This window comes from Danaus plexippus, assembly GCF_018135715.1.
Source record: "Danaus plexippus chromosome 29 unlocalized genomic scaffold, MEX_DaPlex mxdp_37, whole genome shotgun sequence".
NCBI lineage: Eukaryota > Metazoa > Arthropoda > Insecta > Lepidoptera > Nymphalidae > Danaus > Danaus plexippus.
Genome location: NW_026869858.1, coordinates 1,023,817 through 1,050,966, shown reverse-complemented (window position 1 = coordinate 1,050,966; position 27,150 = coordinate 1,023,817). Strand labels below are relative to the sequence as shown.

Sequence of the window (27,150 nt, the reverse complement as noted above, 5' to 3'; positions counted from 1 at the left end):
CAAAAAATTCGGGTAGAAATAAGATTGAATCCAAGTATCAGCTATCCCGATCCCTTTCTGTTAAGTATGATTAGATAAGTGTTAAGTTATACATATTTAAATAAAACTATACTTTTATAATGATATCTAAGACTTTCGCGAGTCGTTTAAAGAAAACTTATACCTTTTCGTATTTACTACGCGAATTTTTATAATTTAAACTACACAATCCCGACGTTTCCGTTGCCTTTCAGCAACCGTGATCACGGGCGGACGAGATGGCACATCTAGGGATTATACTTTCATGTTTGTGCATCTATATTTTTATATCTATAAAGACGTGTCGGTTCTATACAGCAGCCGTGATCATTGGCAGACGAGATGAATCAAAAAATTACGTCCATAGTCGGGATCGTGTATATATAAAAATAAAAAAAACGCGTAGTATCCGAAAAACTAAGATCTATTTAAAAGAGTGCTCGCGAAAATCTTGCATGTCATTGGTATCAAGACATTTTAAATCAGTTAAATCAAAAATATATCTTGTCCATAAAACGTAATTAATTCGTGTTTATTACTTAGATGTATAGTGATACAGCGTCAGTCTGGGGTGCAGGCTGGCAGTATGGAAGAAGACGAGGGTTGGAGACATGAAAGTCTTCCCAAAAATACCGAAAACAATGCTCGCGAAATTGAGGTACACATGTCTTTTACTTGTTACTAACAGAGTAAACATCGCCTACACCTAACCACAGTAACAACATATATATATATATGTATATTAACCTATTTTATGATAGATTTTTTTTTGTTACTTTGATTTACAATATAATATACATGGCTATAATCCCACATCCGCTTATACGATGTTTGTCCCAAATTGAATATCTACATCCGTTTTGAAAATAACTCTGACAAATTTTATTTTATTGTTTCCTAATAATATTATTTTACAATGAAGCAATGGTGATGGGATTGTGTGTGTTTTTGTTTTCAATTTAAAAATAAATAGAAATATCCTAGAAATTAAACTACGCAAGTTGAGTGAAGCGAGCTAGGAAGGAATCTCAGCGTTTCGGTACCGAACTGTTTTTGGAACTTGGCTTCCGTTTTTCGTCCCTAAAATTGAAATTAGTGGTCCGTCAAAAAATTTCCGTGATTAAAAACCACCCAAGATAACTTTGCTATCAAAAAAATACTAAACTCGATCGCAATTCGGCTGCCGAGATCATCTCCGTGGATGAATGACCCGAGACGCCAGCATAGCGTTCCGCTCGCTTCGTTCGTTTCACTCATTAATGAAGAATTCACGACACGAGCCAAATTTAAACCCACAACCCGTGCTAAATCGTATACGAATCGCTTTTCAATTTTATTTAAAACAAAAAAAAAACTACTTATATTTTGAAAGTCATCAAAAACTTTCCAGTCATTAAACGGGTCACATGATTGTACATCTGTCGTTTGTTTCAGATAATAAAGCCAGAATACTTGAAGTACATAGCACCGGCTGTGAAGAATGAATTGAACCGAATAAAGAATAAAATTAATGCTATAAAAAATCGCATCATATAGTTTTAACCGACTACAAAAAAGGAGGTTCTCAGTTCGAGTGTATTTTAATTCAATGTTTAATTGTGTTCCGATAACAATAAAACATATATTAATATGTCTTTTTACAATTTACTCTTCCAATATATATATATATATATATATTTATGTATGTATCTGTGAGTTTTCTTCTTATTTTTAATGTATGCAAGAATATTTAATACAATATAAATAAAATCTTATCCCTACTTTTGTTTACAGCGTGATGGGATTCGAGCGAAATATTTTAAAATATTATACCGCTATTTAGACGATACCATTTTAATTGTGACTTAGGGTACAATCATGTTCATTAAGAAATTAAAATTTATTCTTATATATATCGGAGTAGGAAGCACTTTGTCGTTTTTAAAAGAGTAACGTCAGCATAACTGATGTCACCAATATCTTTATTCTTGGCTTTCGTCAGGATCTCAGACTCTTGAAGGTAACCTCGTAGACAGTTGGACGAACAGCTTACTTCGAGAGTTCCGTAGCCTGCAACGCCTCGAGCGAGACCCCGTAATCTGTACTATCGCCTCTAGGTATACAAACACAGGTTATGCGGGTGACATATGATAATTTCAACTACCCTCAACTATGAGTTATTCAAATAATAAGAATTACGTCTATATATTAAAACAACAAAATAATCAACATCCTCTTTATTACGCAAATGTTAATTTTTTTCACAACACACCATACACGAAAACCTATCCATCGATAATTTCAAATGAAATATTTTTGCCCAAATATTTTCACCATGACATTATTTGAAACAACAGATACAATTTGCATATATCAATTTGCAAATTTGTTGATGTTCTGTTTGCAAAAGGATATACAATGTTTTCATAATGGCAACGATTTTCAACAATATTACAGTTATTGGTTGATAAAACATTCTGTCAATGCGCTTTTGACTGTTGAATTTTAAAAACATAAATCAGTAACATTAACTTGGTTCAGTTTTATGCCTACAGTCCCATATTTGGGGCGGGATTAAAACCTTTATATGCCAATAATAATAAATACATTTGTAAAATTCGCAAAACGATCACGAATCATGCAGTATAACATATAATGCACTTTATATAACTGCCTACAATTCAGTGTCTTAAAATTTTAATAAAATGTACAAGAAAAAAGCAAAAATTTTATTCCAAATAAAATATTCTTCCACTTGTTAATTGTTTGTAATATTCTCTTGAAACCAACACGCAATTTTGCAATGTCTTTATATGAAATGTAAGACAAATCTCTATTCAATACTGCTATTCGAAAGTTATACTTTACCATGTGGACATTTAGGGGAATGTTGCAAAAGCTACAAATATCAAAACTGTATCTAAGCTTAAATGTAACTACGTCAGACTGTTGATATTAAATGTATGTAGTAACGCTAGCCTTGACTTTAAAAACTTAAGTCGCTCTGAAACATTCTACAGCAAATAATACTAATAGTTTGTTTATCAAAAACTTTACAACAATCTAAACATTAGTCTTCATTGTAGTGTAATGACAAATAACATTAAATTTATAATATATCAACACAAATAAATAACAAATCTCAGGATCGAGAAACTGACTATTTATATAAGTCAAAAAACAAATTCCATACCAACACCCTCTCACAGTCGGTTCACAGAAATACCTATACTAATTTTGGCACATAATTTATTAAAAATACTGATACAACACTTAAATGTGTCATAGAATACATAAACACTTCACAGAGAATAAACATATATATAAATTGCAAATATATGAAGCATTTTGCAAATATCCGAATAGTTTGTTAAAAAAAATTGCAAACTTTTCGAAACTGGTAAAGGTAGATTGTTTGTGAACTGCAGATAATATGACCTGGTAAGTGCCGACACTGATTTTCGGCTTTTTAGCTTGCTATATATATAATATGCTTGTTTGCTTGTTTAGCCATATTAGCTATAATAAAATAGCTTTTCCATTGATGTCAGAAAATTTTGGAAGTATTAGGTCAACCCAATTTGCATCCCTTCTTAATGCTATCTCTAGAAAAACAACGTACCTTCAGCTACACTTACAGGTGAGCTATCATATCTTCGTAATCACCATTAAGTAGACAATCTAATCTATATTAATACTAAAATAGTTTTAAATTGTAAAAACAACACAATTTTATATATCATTCTTATACACACATTATATAATGAATCCACTCGATCTATGTACAATGAGAACACAGTTTTATTTTGTATTTACTTATAAATAAGGACTACATCAGGTTTTATACTCTAAAGATTTCTTCATTTATTTCTATTTATCAGTACTTTTTTTTTGTACAATATTTATATTTTAAGAACAGTACTTTTACGGAAAGTTCGCATCACCGTATACGGAGTTGTTTTGGAGTGTATACGGAGTTGTTTCTAGTTTCCGGTTCATGAATCTTCGCACATGATACTTAGTATCAACTGTTTATGGATAAAAAACTTTAAAATATCTGTACTCAGTGTCACGATTCGAACTTGTGGTAAGCGAGCTTACTATCAGTTACTATAGACGTGGAATGTGAAAACAATAGTGTAATTTTACAAATATTGTAAAACAATATTCGTCGTATTCCTCCCACAGTCATTTATATTTAGATGTACATTAAAAATATTTTTTCGTTGCAATTTATATTATTGCATTTACAGTTCCCATTTTAAATTATAAAAAAAAATTATATATAATTTTTAGTTTGTCACTATTACAAAGTAATAAAATCATCCTGTCGAAATATTTGTCGTAAATCTCATATATAAGGTTTCCTTAAAGCAATTATATTTCTTTCTGCATACATTATTATCTAAGCTATGATCTGAACATGTTTTTTCTCCCGTGGCTCTTTCAGAACGTACGAAGTTGTTCGTTTCAGTGTGCTGTAGGAACCTGTAAAATTAATTTTTCATTAAATTATTATTAAACATTGAGTTAAAAGATAATCAAATCTAAGTCCATCCTAATAAACAAGCATTACCAATTTTTAAGTACATTGAAACAAATTCTACTGCATTTTGTAGGTACTTAAATTTTTTTTTTTTGGTATAACAAGTAATGATTAATTTCTAAAAAAGTCTGAAAATTCGTCTTAAAATTATTAGTGGAAATGAAGATTTTGGTTAAATAGCTAAAAACTTTTCGTTACTTTTAATAAATATAGAAAATTAATAAAAATAATCTGATGTCATGTATGTAGAAAACATTGTTTTTGGAAATGCTTTTCAAATTTAACAAAGAAAAAACATATACAAATGAAATTCGGTATCATTTGTATATAATTTTATTTTGACATTTTGTAGGAGGTCATATAGTGTTTGGTCCATATATATAGTTGTATGTTTGTCTCACCTGGAGGACGACGGAGAGCGGACGCGGGCGCAGGGGAAGCGGGGGCGGAGGCGCCGCGCCGCGCTGAGCGCTATGACCATCTCAGCTCCTTCAACTCCACCGTACTGGATGCGTCGTTCTATAAAGACAATATTAATGATAATTATCATGAAATCAATCAATATTATATTCAATGAATAAAATACTATTCTACATGGACTAATATTTAACTACGTTCTGATACGATCAAAACAAATTAATAAATGTACAAAGTTTAAATTGTAGGCTCAAAAACACATGCGGTTGTTATGTATGTTGATTGCAATCAATTAAAAAACTAAGACTTCCCACTAATGGACTAACTGCTGTCAATGAACGTGATCGATTAAGGAATATAGCATGCAGCAACAATAATGTGCATCTATTTTAGTATAGATGGACAATTCTGTTGTTTGATTTATATGGGATAAAATAGACTTGGTTCGACTATAAATACAGTAGCCTATCATCCGGATACCCACCTAACCTACCTAAGTGATGCGGCTAGAGAGAAATTATGAAGTACTAACCTCACAGACGTCTCCGGTTGGCACGTGTGTGCCGCGGTCACAGCGCGTGCAGCACGGACGGGGGGCAGCGCGGGACTTGCCGCCGCGGAGAGCAGCACTTAGCTCCTAATGGAAAAAAACAATTGAAGGAAAAGATGATTTCAATATGAACATCTTAATATCGAAGTTTTCTTGGCTTAGATTTAATCCTAGGAACAAAATCTTGTCAAGGCTTTAAATTTAAGAGTTGGGCGGCAAAATTGACATGGTTGATTTTTTACGCAAATTTGTATATAACATACAGTTATATAATGACCAAGAAATGGACCAATAACTAAAAATTTTCCTCACCTGACCCATCTCACTGCAGAGCGACTGTCTCCCCTGAGATGCGTTTTTCTTTGTGTTCCAACAGAATTCCAATATAGCGACAACTATAGCCAGCACGAGTCCGCACAGTAACGTTACGAAAACACCACCTGAATGTCATATTTTTCACTGCATCAACTAACTATTGACTTATCATTTACAGACTATCGTCTCCTTTAATTTTCTTTCTCTATATTTTTCACATTTTTATCAAAAATACTTCGAGACAAATTAACCACAGAAACGTTTGAAAGTATTAAGACAAGTAGCTCATTGAATAGTAAGTCAAAAGACATGCACAAAACCATGCCTTTTTATTATATATCTCAAAGAGAAACTAACCAATATTTTGTACTCCTAACGGATTCGCCTTGCTATCCTTGCCGTCCCGATTGCATACATCGCCGGTGTTCTTCCACCATTTATCGTATAATATCTGAATAACCCCCTTCTCTTGTAACTCTAATATTGCGAGCGAAATTTTATCCCTCCAAGGGCTTCCTTTCCAAGTGGCTATTCCGTAGCCCTGGAATTTTTTGCATATTGATGTTTTGTACCGTTAACAAAATAAGAGAATTAAATTTATAAAAAAGGAATGAATAAAGTCTGATGTCTCCTCCTTTCTCTATCTTTTCTCATAAAATACAAAAATCAATAGAATAACAAATACACCTTAATTGAAGAAGTCACAAAATTATGCATTTACAAATTAAAACTATCAAAATGATTTTTGGTAATATATGGTATTGGATATAAAATATAAGGAAAACTATGATAGGTTCACATAACTTAAACGAGGTCTTATTTGTGCAAATTACCTTAGAGTCTAGGAGCCCGCCGACCTGAGTAAGGTTGCAGTCCCTCTGAACGCGGTGATCCAACATCGTGGACTCCATAAGGAAAGCATAGTTCCCCGCCAGCACACGACGCACGCCCTCCTCATACGAAGCCACTAGCGCTGGTGGTGACGCACGAGACATATGATCCCACATACGCTGATAAATATCAATGTTGGAGTCCTGGAAATTAGTAAGTAGATGTTTTCACTAGAACAAAGTGTGCAAAGTGTTCTTGCACAATATTAAAGTGTGCAAATAACAAAAAATGATCTTGCACAATGTTAAAATTCGCAAGGACTGTTTTTCTATGTAAAAACTAGTAACCCTTATCTGACAGATGTCAAAAGTCATTATTTGTTTAGAAATGGTAACACTTAGATGGATTTATTTACTTGTACATTATAAATTTATCTTATACCTTCTGTATAAACGATTTACATAACTCGACTTTAGCCAAACCTGTAAATTTATTATCACCGGTTTTAGTATGAAATCCGTTAGTAATTTCTATGTTTGTTACTTCAAATTTTTTTACAATGATATCTCAAGACTGCTTAAACATTAAACAGACGATTTTTAAAACAAATAATTTATTTTGTATACTTATTATAGCATTATTTTTAATGTCCTAGAAAATCTTAATAATCTTATGCCTCAACTCCCCAAAGTTGTAGGTATAATGGGAATGGGATCTTTTTTGGTTTAAACTAACCCTGAAGAAAGTCATAGTGGATCCTCCACTCAATGTTCCGTACTGCACGCTGTTCTGTGCTGCAAGATCTGCAGCACTCTGGATTGGCAGCACCGTGCGCTCCACCGTCAGGAAGGCGGCCAGGTTAGCAGTATACGAGGAGAGGATAATCAGTGTAAAAAACCACCAGATGCCGCCAACTATTCGTGTCGATGTTGCCTGGTAACGTTAAACATGGCCATTATATTTTATATATAACTAAACAGATTTCTTCCCATGGCAGTAAACATTTGTAATTTTATATAGCTGCTACTACCATTAAACTTACCTTGGGATTTAAACCGGATCCCTGTCTTAGGAAGGTGCCGGTGATGAACCAGAAGGAGTTGCAAACACTAAACTGATTGGTCAAGAGCTTGGTCTCGTGACCGCAGATATGAGTGCTGGAAGACCTGGAAATTATTTGTGACGCTAGAGAATATGAATAAAAATTTTAATTTTGAGCAATGATAAAAAAATAACAGGCAAACACAAAATGTATCAATGTATTACTAAATGTCATTATGATATAAATCAAATAGTCCATAAGGAAACATGAATTTCAATTAAACTGCTGGCTTCCTAATTAATACTTCATTACATAGTTCAATAATAACAAAGTAATGATAGAAGGCTCTTGATCATGTCTCACCATTCATAAGGTGAGAACCTGGCCATCACGAACAGTGTGAAGCTGACTAGAATGTAAGCAGCGAGGACGTAAAGCCAGATCTCAACTGCCAAGGGGTTCAAGAAACTGAAGAGACGAGTCGGTTGAGACGAAGGTACCTGGTGGAAAAATAATAGACATTTAAATGAAACTAATTTATTCGGATAACTACGCGTTAAATTATTTTATACCTACATAATCCCGACGTTTCGGTTGCTTAGCAGCCATCATGATCACGGTTTTAAAAATGAAATAGTAAAATGACGCGTAATACATGTAAATGAATACTCGCGAGAGTCTTAACTCATTATAATAGAATTTTTTTTATGTAGAGCAGAATTTCTTTTTTCTCTCGAATGGATTGTGCTTGACTGTCTTTCCACCCGTTGGAAGGTGGAAATTAATTGAGAATTATTCCTTAAACATTGAAGCAATATAACCTAAAATAGTTTTTTTTTATTCAACTATTTGAAATTATTATTATTAATATTATAATTTGTATTCGAGCTCTTATCTGAGTTTGTCACTAGTATCTTAGTTTGTTGGAAAAATGCCTGTAATTTATCTATAAATACGATGCTTTGTGAGAGACATGGGGTTAAAAATATGTTAACTCAACTCAACTCAATTAAATTGTCAAAAAAATTAACCTGACACAATGGAATATCAAATCCAAATATAATCGGATTCTTTTCTTTACCTTGAAGAGTATTCCAATTCCTAAATTCATGAACGGTTTAGTGAAGTCTATGACCGCTTCTCGCGCGTAGTTTATGGTCATCGAGGCAACCGCGATATCAGCTTTCTGAAATTGAAAACTTACAAAGAAATTCCTTGAAAGAAACATATTGACGTTTCATTTATTTCGTGTGAAACTAAAAGAGATTAAATTATACAAATACATTTATAATTTAAGTTATAAATCGTATTTATAGACAGCAACGTAATTGTTAAACGTTTGTTTATAAAAGTATATTTTAAACATCAGATAACTTCTTATATTAAAATTAAAACTTTAGACTAATGCAAAGTGATATTAACTTTTCAGTAAATAATACTAGGCGGATAAGTTGAACATTGAGTTTGAATGCCTTGATATTAGAGTCCCCTTTAAATGAGAGGCGTGGCAAGAGTTAATCCTACTCTACGCATTTTCACTTAGTTATTTCAATTTCTTCTCAGTGATAAAATAATTAATGGATAATGTGTCCATAAGGCAGAAATTCTATTATTAGATGCCTTTTAGAAAATACAGCAACGCTTTCGTAATAATAAACAAGTTTTCGTCGCCAGGTTAGTAAATGCGGTTTCTTGTCATGACTTTTGACTTCCTCACCCGATCCACTAGCTCTCTCACGATTCCATTCCATTGTCCAGTAGCGGGATCCCTCGCTCCGTACACGTTACCAGGAACAAGCCGCAGTCTATAGCTGAACCCAGCTCGTGCTGCTACCCGCGCCAAAAGGTCTATGCAGAAACCCTCGAAGCGAGCGTTGCCTTGAAGATTCCATCCTTCCTTCACCATAACGTAGGGTTTCTCCTATAGTTTCAAAATCAATAAATCGTGTTATTGTACAGGTTGTATGGTTGATTCAATTTAAAAATAGATCAATTAGTGTTGAACAGGCTTCGGAGGTAACTTTTACCACTTATACAGTGTAACCAACATTATCATGAGATATTTTCTAATAATACTTTTGAAGCAAAATTTTAACTTATTATAACGAAAAAACTCTATGCAATCTAAAGTATTAAACCTAACAGACCTCGACAGTGACCACAGTGAGCGTGACATTCGGTGGTGGGTCTCTCCTATAAGCGGCTGGATCAGTGACCTCCAGCCCCCCTTCCTTGGTCCAGTGCCCTGCTAGGACTGCAGCCCTACGCTCCGCTGACAGTCTCATCAGCTGGAGGTTGAACGTTTTACGGTTGCCGTTGGTAAAAGCGATTGGACCCGTCAGACCGTGTGCTTGTACCTTTAGAAGTTAGATACTCCGATTAGCTCCAATTCGTGATTATCGTGCCAAGCTAGATGATTTCGAATAGAAGATTCATTTACCTTGAAATAAATAAATTAGAAATCGTCAGCAAAGAATACGAATGAGCAACAGATTAATAGATTGCAAAGTAATTTGTTGTTTTTACACATCTAGGAGACGAAAACTAGCATATTTACAAGTCACAGTAGCAATAGCGAGTAAGATGTTTAATTCTATAACTTTAAGTGTGAATTAAATTGTGGACAATGCTTAAATTCCTCCCAACGTTTGTAAATGTTTCAACCTTATTGATGTTTTCCAACAGTACACTGCCGTATGCGACAGTTGTTTCAGTGTCGCAGGATGCATTAGTGGCGCTCACGTCGCGGGTCGAGGCGAGTGCTAGCGCCAGGACTTGAACTGCGTCGTAGATAAGCGCCGGTTCCGTCTTTAAGATACAACAGAAAAACTTATAGCATACACAAATGACGGTTGGCAGGTTGTATTAAATATGGCCTTCATCCATGCAAAGACGTGTACAGTATATTCTGCAGGTGTCGTGTAGAATGGAGGAGACACGATCCGGGATTGACTTTAGAGCTAAAATAGGGATTAACTTTAACAGCTAAAATTTAACAGCTTCTACTGAAGCACAATTAGGAACTTTGTTAGTATATCTGAAACAACGCAAATATACACAAATGACACACCGGAATTTTCTCCTCCCGGAGACGTTGTCAGCCATTATGGCTAACAGCTACAGTCAAGTCCCGGTAGCAACATCTGTAGTCTATATGGTCTGACTTCACAATTGATACAATTGTTATATCTTCATACTAGAGTAAATATACGGAATTCCGAAATAATTTGCAGCCTATCTTATTCTGAAGTTTAAACTACATTGCTCAACCTTTTCATTATAATTGCTTTAAAAGTTTTTGTGTCAAGGTATTAACAAACATCTCACACCCCCACAAACTCCGGTATTTTTAATATTAAAAGCATTTTACCTTAATATGGCCACCGCTGAGTATTGAAGCTCCAATGGGATGGAACTTCTCCATAACTGTGAGCACATCCTTGACTTTATCGGAGTCCCGATCTACCAAACGCCAGCCGCTCATATTGACGCGATTATAGAGGAAGTCTTCCAGGTCAAACAACTCCATGTCCTGGAATGAAAGCAATAGAGAATAAATTCAAAGGAAAAGTGTTGATTTGAATAATTTGTAATTCCAGATGGATCATTAACTTTTCTTTCTTAATTATACTAACTTCAATGATATTTTTATCAGATTTAATAGTAAATAGTTTCACAATGAAGTTTATAATTGGGTATAAACTTTATAAAGTTTGGGATCCAGTGTAAAAAATTGTATCCTTGAATGAGTCTATTTTAATTTATTCCTGTTTTCTGTTTAAATGGCGTAATAATATGTAAAAATCTAAAAAACTGTGAAGAACAAACCTTAGTCGGATACTTACGAACGTCGTGAATATGTAGTGATAGTTTTCATTGTTCATTTGCAACTGCAAGATCTAAAAACACATAATTTATGTCAGTGACAACAATAATATACAAAATGTTTGTATATAATCCTATTACAAAATGTCCTTAAACTTGTACTGTACTTTTTTTAACGCACACATGAGACCAAAAGACTTCTTAAATATTTTCTAACAAAAATTTAATTTAACAACTTACAGCCCTTGAAAGCAGCCTCAAATGCTTCGGGTCAGTGTCGACGATAATATGCTTTATATCTTGGGCCTTCAGTTGCGCGAGTGCTCGTCTATAGTCACGTGACTCACATCTCACGGCGTACATATCGCGACCATCTCTCGCCAGCCGAACTATGTTTAGTTCGCCTGAAATAATAAAAAAATTGTTACTTAAATTACTTTTATCTACAAGTTTTTGTGATAATAGACAAGACAATAGACAACTAACTATTACTTTTATTTAATGAAATTATTTAAACCAGTTTATCATTAATGTACACCATTGTTCTGGGGAGTACTAAGTTTTACGCAAAACTACTCTTTTTAAAATGAACCAATTAAAAACACAGATGGCGCTGACATAAATTCTTAGTAAAGAATTTGATTTGCCAATTGTAAATGTAGTAATCCAAACTACTAACAGATGGCGCTGAAAACAAATATCAGAATTTTCAAGTTACTAACTAGATGTCACTACTACGTACAAATTTTATTAGTAAATTCAAAACAAGAGGACGTTAATAGCACTGCCATGTTGAAAACTTATGACAATGACGACCCTCAACGACAATATAATATTATATTGAGTTCGGATGACTACATAATAAGCCCAATCCACGTCACTACCAAATATTAGACTTGCAAATGTTGTAAATGAATATGCTAAAACTTGACGGTCTCGTATAATTATTAATTGCTATGATGTCGTCAGAGACAAAACTTCTCAGGATGTATGGAAATTTGATAGCCGGGAAAAGACTTTTATATATTTTTTTTAATTTATGTTAGTATAATTCGATTTGAGGGTAGCAGTCTGCTGCAAAGAAAAATCTGTTATTTAAGATATATATATTACGTCAGAATTTAAGTTGTTTCTCATGTTTAGATATAATCAAGATTTTATGATAATTACAGTTATATAATTTTGTTACGAATAGTGAGAAACTGAAAATAATGAAAATGCTCGTTTTTAGTTAGAAAATGAAAACTTTTGCCCAGTACCTACCTACATCCCCACCTACCTAGTCACCTAGTATTTTAGGAAAATTTAAAATCAGAATCGGTCGCGCAAGATTCTTCCTATTTACACATTTTAACAAGTTATTTTTTTATTATTTCAGCATAAGTAAAACTCAAACTATTTCATATAGTAATCAATAATATATACCTATATCATCAAAAGCATTCAAGCAAGCAACAACGATAAACATGGAATACCAAAGTAAGAAAAAAGGAGCAGAATTATATTCTATAAATAATTATAATATCGTCAAGGAACCTTCCATATTTTTGGCAGTACAGGCTTTAAATTATTGGTCAAATATATTGAGCAAAGCTTCTTTGGAACATCCCAGATATCATTTCAATTTCAACCATCGCCCCTAACATCTGATACGCCTATGTCTACTAGAGAATCTTAATACATATAAGTAATCTCTAATTCCCTTACCGCTCCCGTAATCCTCATATATAATACCCATCCTCGTCCAGTTGAGGAAAGCGGTGAGGTCAACGAACGCAGTGTCCAAAAGGTCCCTGGATGGATACAGATTGATCGTGTAATCTGTTGTGTTTGGACCTGGAAATAAACGATGCATGCCTTCATTTTTATAATCGTAATGCTGTTTTAACTATGAAAATAGCAACATGATCGTAGTGCTGACTTTAAAAGTATTAACTGTAGAAATAGCACCTAAAGTTATCCGAGATAAGTTAGAAAAAATGTAAAGTTTGAAACAAAATTAAATAGAAACTATGTATATCATTAGTTTCGGCTATAGCCATTTTATATCACCCATGCTAGTACTCGGACAGTACACTTTAGATAATGTTTCTATAAAAATAAAGTCTATCCACTCACTCTCAACTACGTGGGGTGCCACTGTCAAGTGTGGTGCGTGCAGGGTGCGACACATAGCTGACAGAGTAGAACCAAGCAGTGGCCCAGCACTGCTGAAGATGGCTATAGCACCTGATTTGATTTGAGTGCAGGCTGTTAAATAGAACAAACGCTAAGTTTGAATTTATTGCTTATTGTACTTATTACGAAATTAAAAAAGATTAAGTAAGATAAGTTGCCCTACGTTATTTCTTCAAATTTCAAAATAAGTTTATCAATCAATCAATCAATCAATCAATCAAAGATAAATTTACATTTTAATGATATGCTAACACATAAATTAAAAATTCAAGCGTATTTTTTATTTACATATTTCATTTAATTTATAATGAATTTTTTTAGGGAAAAAATTTCTTGTGCACATTCATTCAAGTACCTTGGGTAAAGAACAATCAACGAACACATGCCAAGTAAAACATACTGCATTAATGTAGTAAATATTGTCGCCTTTCAAACAGACAAAGTTCGGCGCAGAGAAAACGCAAAAAAAAAATTCTTGTTCGTCTTTTAATGAAAAAATATATATTAAGAAAACCTCCCTTTTTTAACTAGATCATTTTGCAGAACAGAAAATATTTGGTACAAAAAAAAATACATCTGATCCATACAGTAAATGTTGATGTATTAAAAATTTATTTCATCCTAAAGACTAATTAGAGCTAACTAACCCAATGCCGACAATAAGAACCGAATTTACACCTTAATTGGCTGAGAGCGTGTTCAGTTCAGAGAATTCGCATTCAGTTATATTATAAAGCAAACACTTAATTCAATTTGAAATTCATTCTTAATAGATTAAACATTATTTGATAAGTCTTAAGCTAGATTTAGATATGATGCCCTCATCATCACGAGAGATATTGAAGAATTGGGTGTATTTTTTTACAGGACCATAGACGACAGGAAGACATTTCGTGTATGCATAATAACATCTTTCCTTTGTGGTGCTGATAAAAAATTGTAGAATGTACCCAACTGATTATTGATTTTTTAAGTTCCTTAGCAAAATTATGATTTTCATGACACCACATGTTGTAGTGTGTCATGTAAAGATGATATCTTGATTTTTATGAAGACGAAAATCATTTTCCTGTAAGACATATTCTCATCTTAATTATTCGACGTCCTATTAAACTACCCTACATATATACATGTCACGTTCTCATAGATATATATATTGTATGTACATTCTAGGCCCATCTATTGATGATACGATGAGATAAACCTGAGTGCGTCAGTGTAATTTTAATTGACTTTATTAGTTTATGGACTTAACTTAATTATTTTAACTTGTTCTTTTTGTATTTTATCAGTTAAATCCAGTGATCTCCCTTAAACAATTTTCCAACTTCGGTAAATTATGAATATAGTCAACGTTAGCTCGTTAACAAAATCGCTAAGTAGTCTCTTAACTTTAATTATAAAAAACTCATTAGCTTACTTAAATTATTATTAAATATTCGCATAAAGAAAAATACATAAAATAGAACATATCTGTCGATCAAAATATCAGATATTTTAGGTTATAATTCCTTTTTTTTTTCAACTCCGTATCAACTGAAATAAAACAGGTTTTTAAACCTCCAAAAACACCGAGGGCTCTCGACTACGCCACTTCCGGCCGTAGCGTACTCCACACCGCTCCACTTTTAATTTAAATTCATTTGGTATATATATTTTTTAAACATAACACCTCTAGAGATTTGAATGCCAGTACTAGAAATGATTGCGATTGTGACACTAATAACATTTTAATTTCGTTCACAGCAACACTTGAAGCTTTGAGCCGACAAAAAAGAAAGTAGAAGTCGAGTGTTTAATAAATGTTCTTTTGGAAAACTGGCCTACATTTTATGTTACTTGAATATCATAAAAATATAATTACAGTGTAATAAAATTGCAAATCCACATTATAAAACACGTCGGTTCTAACCATTGTCATCATATAAAAAAGCTACGTCTCAATTTATTATTAAAACACACAAATGCATACACACAGACCTACACACGCACACGCACACACGCACACGGACACGCATACACCCACACGCACTCACAACGAACAATCTTGCTAATTAGTATTGTGATTCGTGTTTATTAATACTCAAGTTAAGTTTATTTTTTTTATTTCTACTGTAATTGTGTAATCCTGTATTGGTCTTAGTATTTTTCAGTAATATTTTATAATGAGATCTAAGATTTTCGCGAGTTCTGTTCATTTAAATGAAACTAATATTATTCGGATATACTACGCGGATTTTTATTATTTTTAAAAAACTATACAATCCCGACGTTTCGGTTACTTTTCAGCAACCGTGATCACGGGCAGACGAGATGTCATGTCATGAAAAATATTAGTTTAATTAAAATATTTTATAATGTCATTATTATTATTGATTTTTTACCGAAATAAATAAATGTAAAATCGATACATGGCCAATTCAACTTCCGGTCAAAGCTTAATATTATCTACTCAATCATTAATTATTCAGACCCATCTAGGACAAGAGACTATCAACATCTGTAAAAATACTTTCGGTATGTTGGTATTCCGTTGAAATGCCTGTACATAGCTAACTAAATACCTAAGTATAGAAGTCTCCAAGCTCATTCTGTTTTTCCCTAATGAAACTATTCGAGAGTTCACACCCTCAAATCCTAGCTATAATTTTAGGTAGACTAAAATGTAAAACAACGTCATTAACATAATAAGTTTATAGATTTCCAATTTTATTTGAAATCAAATAAACCTTTCATACAATTTGAGATATTTTAATTGTGTCCATAAAAAGTTATAAAACTAGCCCAAATTCAAACATTCACTCTTAAAATTATCCAGTCACAGTATGTTCAATCAAACCCTGGTAACAAGCCTTATTTATATAAAAAAAAAAAACAATTTAAGACTTGTATATCATTTGTGGAAATTACTTGTTAGTAATAATGCCAGTTATTTTTATAAAAAAAAAACCTGTCCTATTTTGCAGCCCATTATTTTAGACTTATATACTTTTGAAGTACCGATTCAACGTTGGATAATTTTTCAGTAATATTTTTCAAGATTGCACGTTTTATACCTTTCTTGTAAGTCCTGAAGGAGTCCCTTGTTGTAGTGTACTGTATGTCGTATACTAGGGTGCTTTCTGGTAGTAAATTTCTCTCTTTATTTATCCTGTACACGGCGTACTTGAAAGCCAACTCGGCGCTGCCACCGCGGGCTTCTTCAGTGAAAATTGCTCCTGGAAAAATTGCTTTTATATAAACCATACTAGAGTCAACTTTTTCAATATTACAAAATATTTTCTATATTTTATTTCTATGAAAGAATACAACACAGTATTTCAAATGAAACTGCACTATTGTTTCGAGAGAAGATTGTTCTTAGCAATGTAAAAATCAATTAAATACTATAACATTATGATATAATTCAGTGCTCCAAGTCCATTATGGAAAACTTAACTTAAGGCAAAATCAAACTCTTATCACTAATTTCAGCGTAACTCAAATATCAAGACTGTACCAATATTTTATCTTGTAATATAAAATCTATTGTTCCGCTGTTGCTTCTATGCTACATAAGATACGACTGATAGATTCAAATATACCTCCAATTTATTTTGTTTTTCAAACGTAATCTTAGATCTGCTTTTTGTGATGTTTCTAGCGTCATGATCAAATAAGTCTTTAAGGTACATGATAATAACTAAATGTATAAAATTTTGTCGCTATTATTTTGATATTTAATTGAAGGTGTGTAGTGAGTGGAATACCTATTTTAATCACAGGTGACAATGCAGCCACAGCGTTGAGGATCAGTACGAGCCAGCGCCACTCTTTCCACATATTGCACCATCTCACACACTGAGATACTACACCGTCTGAAACAAATGAACTCGTTAAATATCGACAAATAGCTCTGTTATCCTAACGATTGCTTGGAGAATATCACGTCAAAGTTCATGGCAAATTTAATGGTGACCAAAAGTCACAAAAAAAAAACATGGAAATAAAAATTATATTTATAAAATATGTTTTTTCGTCCGTACAATCTGTATCTTACACGTGTTTGATAATACTACATGAGATAAAAAATAGCGATCAAATTTGTTAATAGATTACTCCTAAGACTAAATGTCACACAATTGCAATTTTGATTCTTAGAATTTTCACCACCACCACCACCACCACCACCCGAGGTTTTCCCAGAGAGCTACAATAAAGGGTCTTTCAAACATCAAGCGTTCAGGTGGCTTCACGAGCAAGGCCGGCAACTCATCTACAACACCCTTTATGTTGCATATGTCCGACAGTGACTACTTTCCATCAGGTAGACCGTCTGCCCGTTAGTCCTTTGGGTCATATAAAAAAAATCTTTCACTCGTTAGATAGATTTGGAATGCAATATGTATTATGAGTCATAATTTGTTTTTGTTGAAACATCCCATTACTTGTATTGTATAGTAAAAAATACAATAGAAACTTATATTGTGTGATCAGTATTAGAAAAATCCGTTTCCAATAACTCCAAATCAACGCCCAATAACCAAATATTTCATTAAATCTAAAATAATGTTTCTTTTTTTGCAAAAGCCAGTTCCTTTCTACGTCCCTTCCGAAGGATGAGATATCTGATAGATTCATAAAATCGTTTATCTGATCGTGAAGTTCCGTCTGACATTTACAATAAAAAATAAAAAGAAGTTGCCCAGGGCCCATAAAATAGTCCGATAAAAGTTTCAATTATTATCTAAATTATGTATTTTTAACACAAGGAAAATTATTTATAAGGATATTACGAAATATATAGAAACCAAAGTAATCTATAGTCGGGACACAATAGCTTAGTCGGAAAAGCAACTGAAAGCGATATTTCGGAGGTCGCAAATTCAAATCCTGCTCGTGTGAATGGGTTTTTCATTATAATATTTTGTAATTTAAAATTCATATAAAATACAAAACGCAATAACAAAATTTTGGTCTCAATGCGCAGTTGTTTTCTTGGGTATTCTTGTTTCATTTGTGTAAGTTAAGAAAAATACTGTCACTTTTAACTAAACAAGACAATTCGCAATTTATAAATTTTTTCTTTACGAGGCTTAAAAATTCGTAATATTTTATTTTTTTTTTTGTTTTAAAAATAATAATATTAGTAACGAAAGTTTTTACTAATAAAATAAACAATTTCCAATTCAGATTGGTACACGCACAGCCGGATGTTTGTTCAAGGTACACATCAACAAAACATGTTGATCAAAACAACTCCCATCCGGTGCTGTGGAAGATATTGCCACGATCCGTGTATTGCATCTAAAACAGGAACCATGAATATATTTCATACAGCGTTAGTTCCGTCGGCTTCATCGGCTAGGTCCCACTTTCATTAAGAGACCTCGTAACAAATTCCCGAATATTAAACTGGTTGGATAATAAATAGTAATGGTAGGCCATAAAACTATGCAGTAAAATCAAATAAAAGAGAAACAAAGCGAAATAGGTTTTGATGTAACGACTCTATGTTATCTCAGTTGGCAACTGCGCAATTTTATAATGCAATGATTTTCAATTTATTTACATAAAAATCTATAAATAAAAATCACAAACCGTTTATAAAACGTTTTGCTTAAATTATCATATAAATTTTGTTCCTATTAACTATGCCTATATTTTTGAGGAATACTTTGAATGTTTGGAAATCTATAATCTTTTTATTCATAGTTAAAATCAAATAAAACCAAAAGAAACTTAACTTTAAATTTACTAATTTATAATATGAAATTTTCTTTTGTCAATGACAAATTTTCATTTTATCTTAAATTGAAGTCTTGCAGCAAATACAGAAAATTGTTGTGTCACAGTTGAATAACATAAATAACTGTTTTTTCTCAAAAATCTGTATTGCAATTTTTATTTAGCTTAAAATATATGTTATTTGTTGAGGTAATATCTTGCGACTCCGTTTTGTAACATATCTTCAACTGAGTGAGCTAAATTGTGTTTCGAAATTCAGTTTAGATGACAATACTTGGTTAAATTTGTGACGTCATTTTTTAACCAAGGCGGTGCCATAACCAAGCTGAGGGACTGCTTATTTCTGATACCCTTTAATGATATGGAATAAATGAAAGTTTGCTAAAAATGACGCTCAAATCGTGTCCCTGAAACAAAAATTAAAAATTATAGTTAAAATCTTTTACTGTTCCCTTCTAAACTTATTTATTTCATTTACATTTCAGTCTCACCACAAACTTTAAAATCTTGTTAACTATTTATACAATAAATAAACAACTGATATTGAGAATAGAAGTGAAAACTTTTCTATTAATTTAATGAATTCATAATAAACCTGATAGTAAAGAATGTATACACTTAGATCACGTAAACCTTTTCAAAAATATGCTCTCAAACACAAACAACTTATAAACATAAACTTATAACATGATGTAAAAACATACCGCTGACGAAAAGTTAGACCTAACAAAAGCTGATCTACATTACAAATGCGTCAAACAAACACAAAGACAAACAAGGATGGTGGTGTGTGATGTATGAGAGTGTCACGTCAGTACTCTATTCTGGTTCAAAATGTTGACATTGTGTTCTGAATTCAAAGTGCTTTACAATTTAACGTTTACAGCAATATAATTTATACTTTTCAACATAGATGATATTATGATTTGTGATTGCGCTAATGCAATGCTTATTTTTTTTTTCTAATTGGTATCTAAGCAAGAAGTTTATATTTTCTGCCACAACAATTCTCCATTTAATACTAAGTTCTCAACACCCGATCACAGAATAAAGTTTAATGAATTTTGCTTGAGCAAAAACTTTTTGGTCAGTTAAAAATATAGCATGCACCACAAAAATTACTCATGAAAGGTGTTGTATGACACTTTCAAGGTGGCATTTATTTGAAGAATTTGTTAATTTTAAGAACGTACCCTAAATACAAAAGCTTTTGCCTTTTATGCGAGTAATATATTGTTTCGAAAAAATGTCAGCGATCGTTACAGGCAAAATTATTAGCTTCAATGAGAGCTTCTCGCCTGTGATAAACATATCCATCTACTCACAAATTTATATGTGTTAATGCAATACTTGGTTTCTGCCTGTGTTCAAGGTTGACGAAATTTAATTATGCAGATGATTCCAAAATATTTTGGCACACAGCTTTTTGTAATGCTATTTAAACATTTTTAAAGATCGAACATTTACTAACAGTGAGTATCATGAAGGCGGAGAGGTTTACTTGTGAATGTATAGTCCTTCGTTTCTATATATACATGTTACTGAAAATTTTTGTGGCTGAAGAATATACTAAAACTAAAAAAAAGCTCTAAAGTTAAAAAAAATATATAAGATTTTATGTTGCAAAAACTACCTAACATGACTTACAATTGAGGATGTAGTATCTTAGGATTTATAAGTAAATTATAATAATTAAAATGAAACTAATATATTTTCGGATATACTACGCGGGTTTTATTATTTTAAAACTACATAATCCCGACGTTGCAAGTGATCACGGGCAGACGAGATGTGAATCCGTGATCGCGGCCCGTGACCACGGTTGCTGAAAAAGTAACCGAAACGTCGGGATTATGTAGTTTTAAACTAATAAAATCCGCGTAGTATAACCGAAAATATATTCGTTTCATTTAAATGAATAAAACTCGCGACAGTCTTAGTTCTCATTATATTATAATAATACATAAGTTACATTTGAATTCCAAAGATATTGTATTCACTGTTAAGTTTACAATTCCTTATAAAAACCCCTGTCTCATTGTTTTGGACAAACCTTTACGATAGTATTGTTGATCGTTTAAGAGGGCTTTAAAAACTCTGGAGTGCGGAATAAAAATATAAAAAAGGCAAAGTCGCGCAGAGAACTTGTTTGTAACATAATTTTAATTTTGCCCTCCACTGATTTCAGAACCACAGTCCACCGCTAATTCTGACTCACTTCCCGTAAAATATCACTTAAATTGTTATGATTACTTGCAACAAATTGAATAAATGATTTTATTACTATATGATCCTCGATTATGTTATGTGTTTCATATATATCCTATAAAAAACAATGTATACAATATACTTATACAGCGCAATTTTTGCTAATCATAAAAATAAAAATATCGAACAGATTTTTCTTCTATTAAGATAAACAATATGCAAACTTTCCGCGACACAGCAATAGGAGATATCTTTAAACAAGGGTAAAAATCTGTTGTTTGAAATTGGAACAGTTATTTCCACCAATCTTATTAGGCACGTTCAGACAAATACCAATATTTTCCAATACGAAGTCCTTGTTGTCTTTATTATGCAAATAAATGGCTTCCTCGAAGTAAAAAAATTTTATCAAAGGAAAATTTTAAGTTCGGTCGCGTTGTCTTTTTCAAAAGCAAGCAAAATGACGAAGCTCTTGTGTCTTGAGCACTTTGAGAGCTCAGACTCACTTCACTTGCTCTATGCATTCCTTGCTTGTGACATTTTTATGAAAGACTTTTGACTTCTTCTCACTTTTTTGGCGATATTGTTCAACTAAAGATGTTATAAATATATGAAATTAGTCAGAGCTATATGTATTTTATTGCCTTGACCTTTTATAACTGTCGGCATGTTTTAAATAGGATGTTTTTTCAAAAAATATTATAAGCTCTCCACACAGCCTAACCAGAAAGCAACAACATAACGGTCCAGTTACGAATTTTGTTCCTGACCAAGAACTTTTCATTACAAATTTTGTATATTAATTTTAATTCAGTTATAGGATGAAAATTGCTTTAATGTCAAAAAACATTATCATAAAAATATAATCTTGCAGAAACTATATATAGCTGAATGACAGCTACAAGACCGGCACTGAGATAACAGGTCTCCGAAGCTGTTGCAAAAGGAATTCCTGGTTAAGCCATTTATTTCGAGTGTGATTTCACAAGACAAATATCTTAGATATTGCTTTGTACTACCCAAAAACTACAAAAATATCATTTACATATTAATAATAGGATCAATAGACTCACTAGCATGGCAACCGTTACTACTAACAGCCATTAATGGTCCGTACAAAATCAAAATAATATAGAATAAGAAATTTTTTTTTGACTAACTAATTTTGTTTAGATGGAGGTGACTACCGAATTTTTGTTTGTCAAACACATATACACATATCACATATTTTTTTGTTTCCGGTTAAGATAAAAAATAAAAATGCGCTAGTTAAGCAATATTTTATTGAATGTTAATTGGCGAAGGTAAAGACGATAACACCCAGCTGGTTCACGAGAATCTAAGAGCTGGGTTGGCCAGTAACAAGGTGGTACCTTTTCGACCTGGTGACAGCGATCACGTCATTCAAATACACAGCCACAACCAGATAAAAGTACTACCACTGAAATGATTTTGCAACACACTCAGAGTTTAAAACTACTAAACGCGTAATATATTATATTACCTAATATATAGTTACCTTAATCACTTCTTCAAACATGCGTATAATCCAACAATAACTCACTTGCTTTACAACATTTTTGTACCAAAAGATTTCTTCTGAAAAACATTTAGCTTACTCTAATAAAAATTCTCCGTTAATTTGTCGTTTTATTTTCACGTTCGCATATACGAATAGCGATGACAATTCACGTATTAACTATAAAGTTTTATGTTAAAAATGTATTCAGATTTTATATTTCTGTACATCTGTTCCTCTAACGAACGGCACTTAGTTTTGCTAAATATCGTTACGCGATTTTGCTCGTGTGTTTCAAAGTTAATAACGAAAACATTCACAAATAACCACACAGAACTCATCCAAACATGTTTGTAGAGATTATAACTTGTACGTAACAATACAATTAAATATAATTACTGTAGTTTACTTTATAATTGTGAAACTGTTAATATTTTAAACCGTCCGGGAACAATTTAAACATAAATACATATATTTTCTATTTTATTCCCAGACCTGATTTAGTAAAATGTAAATATCAGTACACTGATTCAATTTGCAAGGCGAATGAGACACTACATACTAGACTAGAAGAAGCGCTACAGAAGCATAGGTTCAAATCCTGTCTTTAATTCTAATAAGAGTGTCAGCATATAGCTTTAACTAGCAATATGTGTTCATGAAGAGTTGACTAACTTAAAACCAGACTTCGGAATAGCTGATTAGTATAAAGTTATGTTCAATTTAGAACCACTTCATTGATTTTTAAAAAGAGTGCCGTCAGTAATGCTGATGCCTTTATTCTTGATTATCATCAGGCTGTCGAGATTTTAAAGGTAATCTTGGAGTCGTTGACGGATCCTATATTTCGAAGACGTCCGACCGCTGCAACGGCTCGAACGAGAATGTTTTTAATCTGTTCCCTCGCCTCTATTTATACTAACCAACACTCATTGTTGTCACTGCACTTGCATAGGTGACTATGTAGGTTACACCTGATAGTTTTCACATTTATAATTACTAATTACGTAAATAAAAAGGTATTCGTTCCGATATCTATTCAACTTACAATTTTAAGATACAACCAAATCTGACTCTACCGTATAAATAAATTTCTAACATTTTATAACCTTAATGATAATATTTTTTATGTATTCAGGAACCAAATGATGAAATTGCGTACCAAAAGTTAACTCATGACTGAAAAGATATCTCTGGTTACTGTTGGAGTTATTTTAAAATTCCATGTAGGAAGACAATAACTTAATGAATCATTACGAAAATAACACATAAATAGTGTCATTTAAATTTACTTGTAACTTCATGTAATATGGGAAGAACTTAAATCTCAATTATGAATATGTTGAAACTACTAAGAAAACCGATTACTGTATTGGCAACAGATTTTTACTTCCGTCCCTAGTTTTTGATTGTCAAACGAAATCATAATATTATACCATAAATAACAAACCTTTTAATACTACCTTTCATTTCAGAAAAAGACTATGTCACCCTAATTGTAAGTAATCCACTGTAATATTAATTACGTGCAGGTTATGATAAAATGAAAATGCACTCAATGAGTGACGTTGATCGAACAGGCTCTATCTGCGTCTCTTGCTATGTACTATCCATTATTGTTTACAGTGAACGCATTTTATATACTGATTGATGAATTTAAACTAAAGATACACGTCTTTAAACACCGATGTAATAACGTAAATATTTTTATTAAGTACTTCGTTATTGACGTTTGATAATCTCAATAGTTTAAATTAATTACATCGTCTTTATATAGAAAGTTATTTAAATTAATTCCTTACAATTAATATATTATCAAAGTATCAAGTTTTTGTTTTATCACATCAAAAAAAAAAATATCATCATCATCATCATCAGCCTGTCGAAGCACACTGCTGAGTAAAGGTCGCTTCTCACATTGAGAAGGTTAGAGCATTAATCGCCACGCTTGCTCAAGACGGGTTGGCGATTTCAATCTTATAATTAGAAATTATAAGACCAGGTTTCCTCACGATGCTTTCCTTCACCGTCCGTCAGTGGTGTCTAAATACTCTTAGAAAGTACATATGATTCGGAAAAGATCACATTGGTACTTACCAGGTTTCAAACCCACGCCCTAACGTATGAAAGGCGGGCCTTTTAACCTCCAGGCCACCACGACTTTTAAAAAAAAATATATAAAAAATATATATCCGTTTTAGAGATAGTTTAGCCAATATTTTAAAAGTTTACGTTCCACTGCAATCTAGAAAATAAGAATAAGATGTTGTATAACAAAGCATGTAAAACTTTCCGTACATTATGCTTTCGTAACAATATTTAAACTAGCAACATATACGCTTTGTTTAAGAGTTCAAACACATATTACATAATGAACAGGAAATTTAAATGAATACTCGCGAAAATCTTAGATCTCATTAACAGGAAATTTATTTATATTCAGACGTTGTTTTAAAAAAATTCTTTTATATTATTCTAAGATACCTACTGTTTAATTACAAATAACAGATAGCGGATTTAGTGTGAAAATTATTAAAAAAATACAATAATTTTTAGTCCTATCTAGAAACTACAGCAAGGAAACGCGAGTAAAAAAGGTGGAACTGCCATCGTCTGGTTGTTGCACCAGGTACGTGTGGTAAGGTATGGTGCTCGTTTTTATAGCAATGAATTATTGTAGCGGCAGAGTTTTCTTCATCGACTATTTTAGTCTAAAATTTTAATGAAATAGCCATAAAAATCTAACTAAGCTGGACTTGTAGAACGTGAAATATTTTTAAATTGTTTTTGCTTCATCAGCATTTTGAATAACATGTATAATAATAATAATAGCTGTAGTCATGTTTGAACAGATCGAACATGGGCTGGCTCGAACGGGGAAGTACCACCCTCTCACAGAAGATCGGCGTGGAGTAGCCTTTAATAGCTGTTTTTCGTCTGATGAGTGAGAGAGCCGGTTGCCCTTACCCTACCCCACCTTTTCCTGACATTCCCTTATTGCCACCCTTCCCTATTCTTAAAAAACCAAGGTTGGCGACGCATCCGCAACATCTCTGTTATATATTGTTGTCCAAGGGAGTCGGTAGCTACTGCCCACCAAGTAGGCCGCCTGTTCGTTTGCCATCTTTGACAGAAAAAAAAAAACAAACTCACACCAAGATGGAAGTAAACTCTATTCCAATCACACAAGCGGTGATGTACAATTCCACAAATTCGTTACAATACGCCCCACACGACATATCGCCAGCCAAACCAAGTTCTTTCGCAGTTAGTAATGCGACATGCAATAGATAGGCAAAAATATTAAACGTTGTAATAAAATATGTAATATAATTCCCTTAAGAAACTATATTTCTTGAACGGAAAAAGTTATATTTAAATTGGAGAATTAATATCATTGTAATATCTTTTACAGCGCTGTTTCTTATAATTTTTTTTTAATAACAATGTAGGTCACACTAACAATGAAACAGATCCCGTTCTTTAAAAACTCAGCCCCCATTCAAAAACTCGCTTCGCCAGCAAATGAATACGAGGGCCCGGTTCGTTTCGTTACAGAGTGACATTTAAGTATAAACTAATGCTATTTTTCTTTCGTATTTACTCAATGATAAGGTAAAAGTATTAGCTGTGAAATAATAAAAAAAATAAAGAAATTATAATAATTTATTATTTATAGTTATAATTTAATTCCTTTTAAATTATTTTTCTTTATATATTAGCTACGTTATCTTTAGAATTATTTGACCAGATTGTTGCTGTTGTCTTAATCATAGTTTGATCGCCATAACTAAGTTATGTGGCTATATGATTATATAGCATTGGTATAAGTTAACGTAAAAAAAGCCTCTAATTGCTTAACTAAATACCTACATAATGAGATCTAAGACATTCGCGAGATTGATTCATTTAAATGAAACTAATATTATTCGGATATACTACGCGTGCTTTATTTTTGTAAAAAAAAGAACTTCACGGTTACTTTCCAGCAACCG

The 27,150-nt window shown here is 32.5% G+C and overlaps 1 protein-coding gene across 1 annotated transcript in view; it reads right to left on the bottom strand.

The window, feature by feature from the left end:
• Positions 1 to 2,219: 2,219 nt before the first annotated feature.
• LOC116776891 (glutamate receptor ionotropic, kainate 2) overlaps positions 2,220 to 27,150 on the bottom strand; it is a 76,312-nt gene continuing 51,381 nt past the window's right edge. The window contains exons 3-22 of the mRNA XM_032670181.2: positions 17,451 to 17,558; positions 16,758 to 16,919; positions 13,642 to 13,773; positions 13,231 to 13,359; positions 11,764 to 11,927; positions 11,544 to 11,597; positions 11,069 to 11,230; positions 10,363 to 10,506; positions 9,846 to 10,055; positions 9,416 to 9,619; positions 8,780 to 8,884; positions 8,062 to 8,198; positions 7,699 to 7,822; positions 7,392 to 7,589; positions 6,659 to 6,859; positions 6,183 to 6,366; positions 5,823 to 5,950; positions 5,493 to 5,597; positions 4,945 to 5,062; positions 2,220 to 4,485 (exon numbers count right to left, since the gene is read on the bottom strand). Coding sequence (XP_032526072.2) covers positions 5,015 to 5,062; positions 5,493 to 5,597; positions 5,823 to 5,950; positions 6,183 to 6,366; positions 6,659 to 6,859; positions 7,392 to 7,589; positions 7,699 to 7,822; positions 8,062 to 8,198; positions 8,780 to 8,884; positions 9,416 to 9,619; positions 9,846 to 10,055; positions 10,363 to 10,506; positions 11,069 to 11,230; positions 11,544 to 11,597; positions 11,764 to 11,927; positions 13,231 to 13,359; positions 13,642 to 13,773; positions 16,758 to 16,919; positions 17,451 to 17,523 — 2,664 coding nt within the window. The 5' untranslated portion in view covers positions 17,524 to 17,558 and the 3' untranslated portion in view covers positions 2,220 to 4,485; positions 4,945 to 5,014. The remainder of the gene's footprint in view (positions 4,486 to 4,944; positions 5,063 to 5,492; positions 5,598 to 5,822; positions 5,951 to 6,182; positions 6,367 to 6,658; positions 6,860 to 7,391; positions 7,590 to 7,698; positions 7,823 to 8,061; positions 8,199 to 8,779; positions 8,885 to 9,415; positions 9,620 to 9,845; positions 10,056 to 10,362; positions 10,507 to 11,068; positions 11,231 to 11,543; positions 11,598 to 11,763; positions 11,928 to 13,230; positions 13,360 to 13,641; positions 13,774 to 16,757; positions 16,920 to 17,450; positions 17,559 to 27,150) is intronic.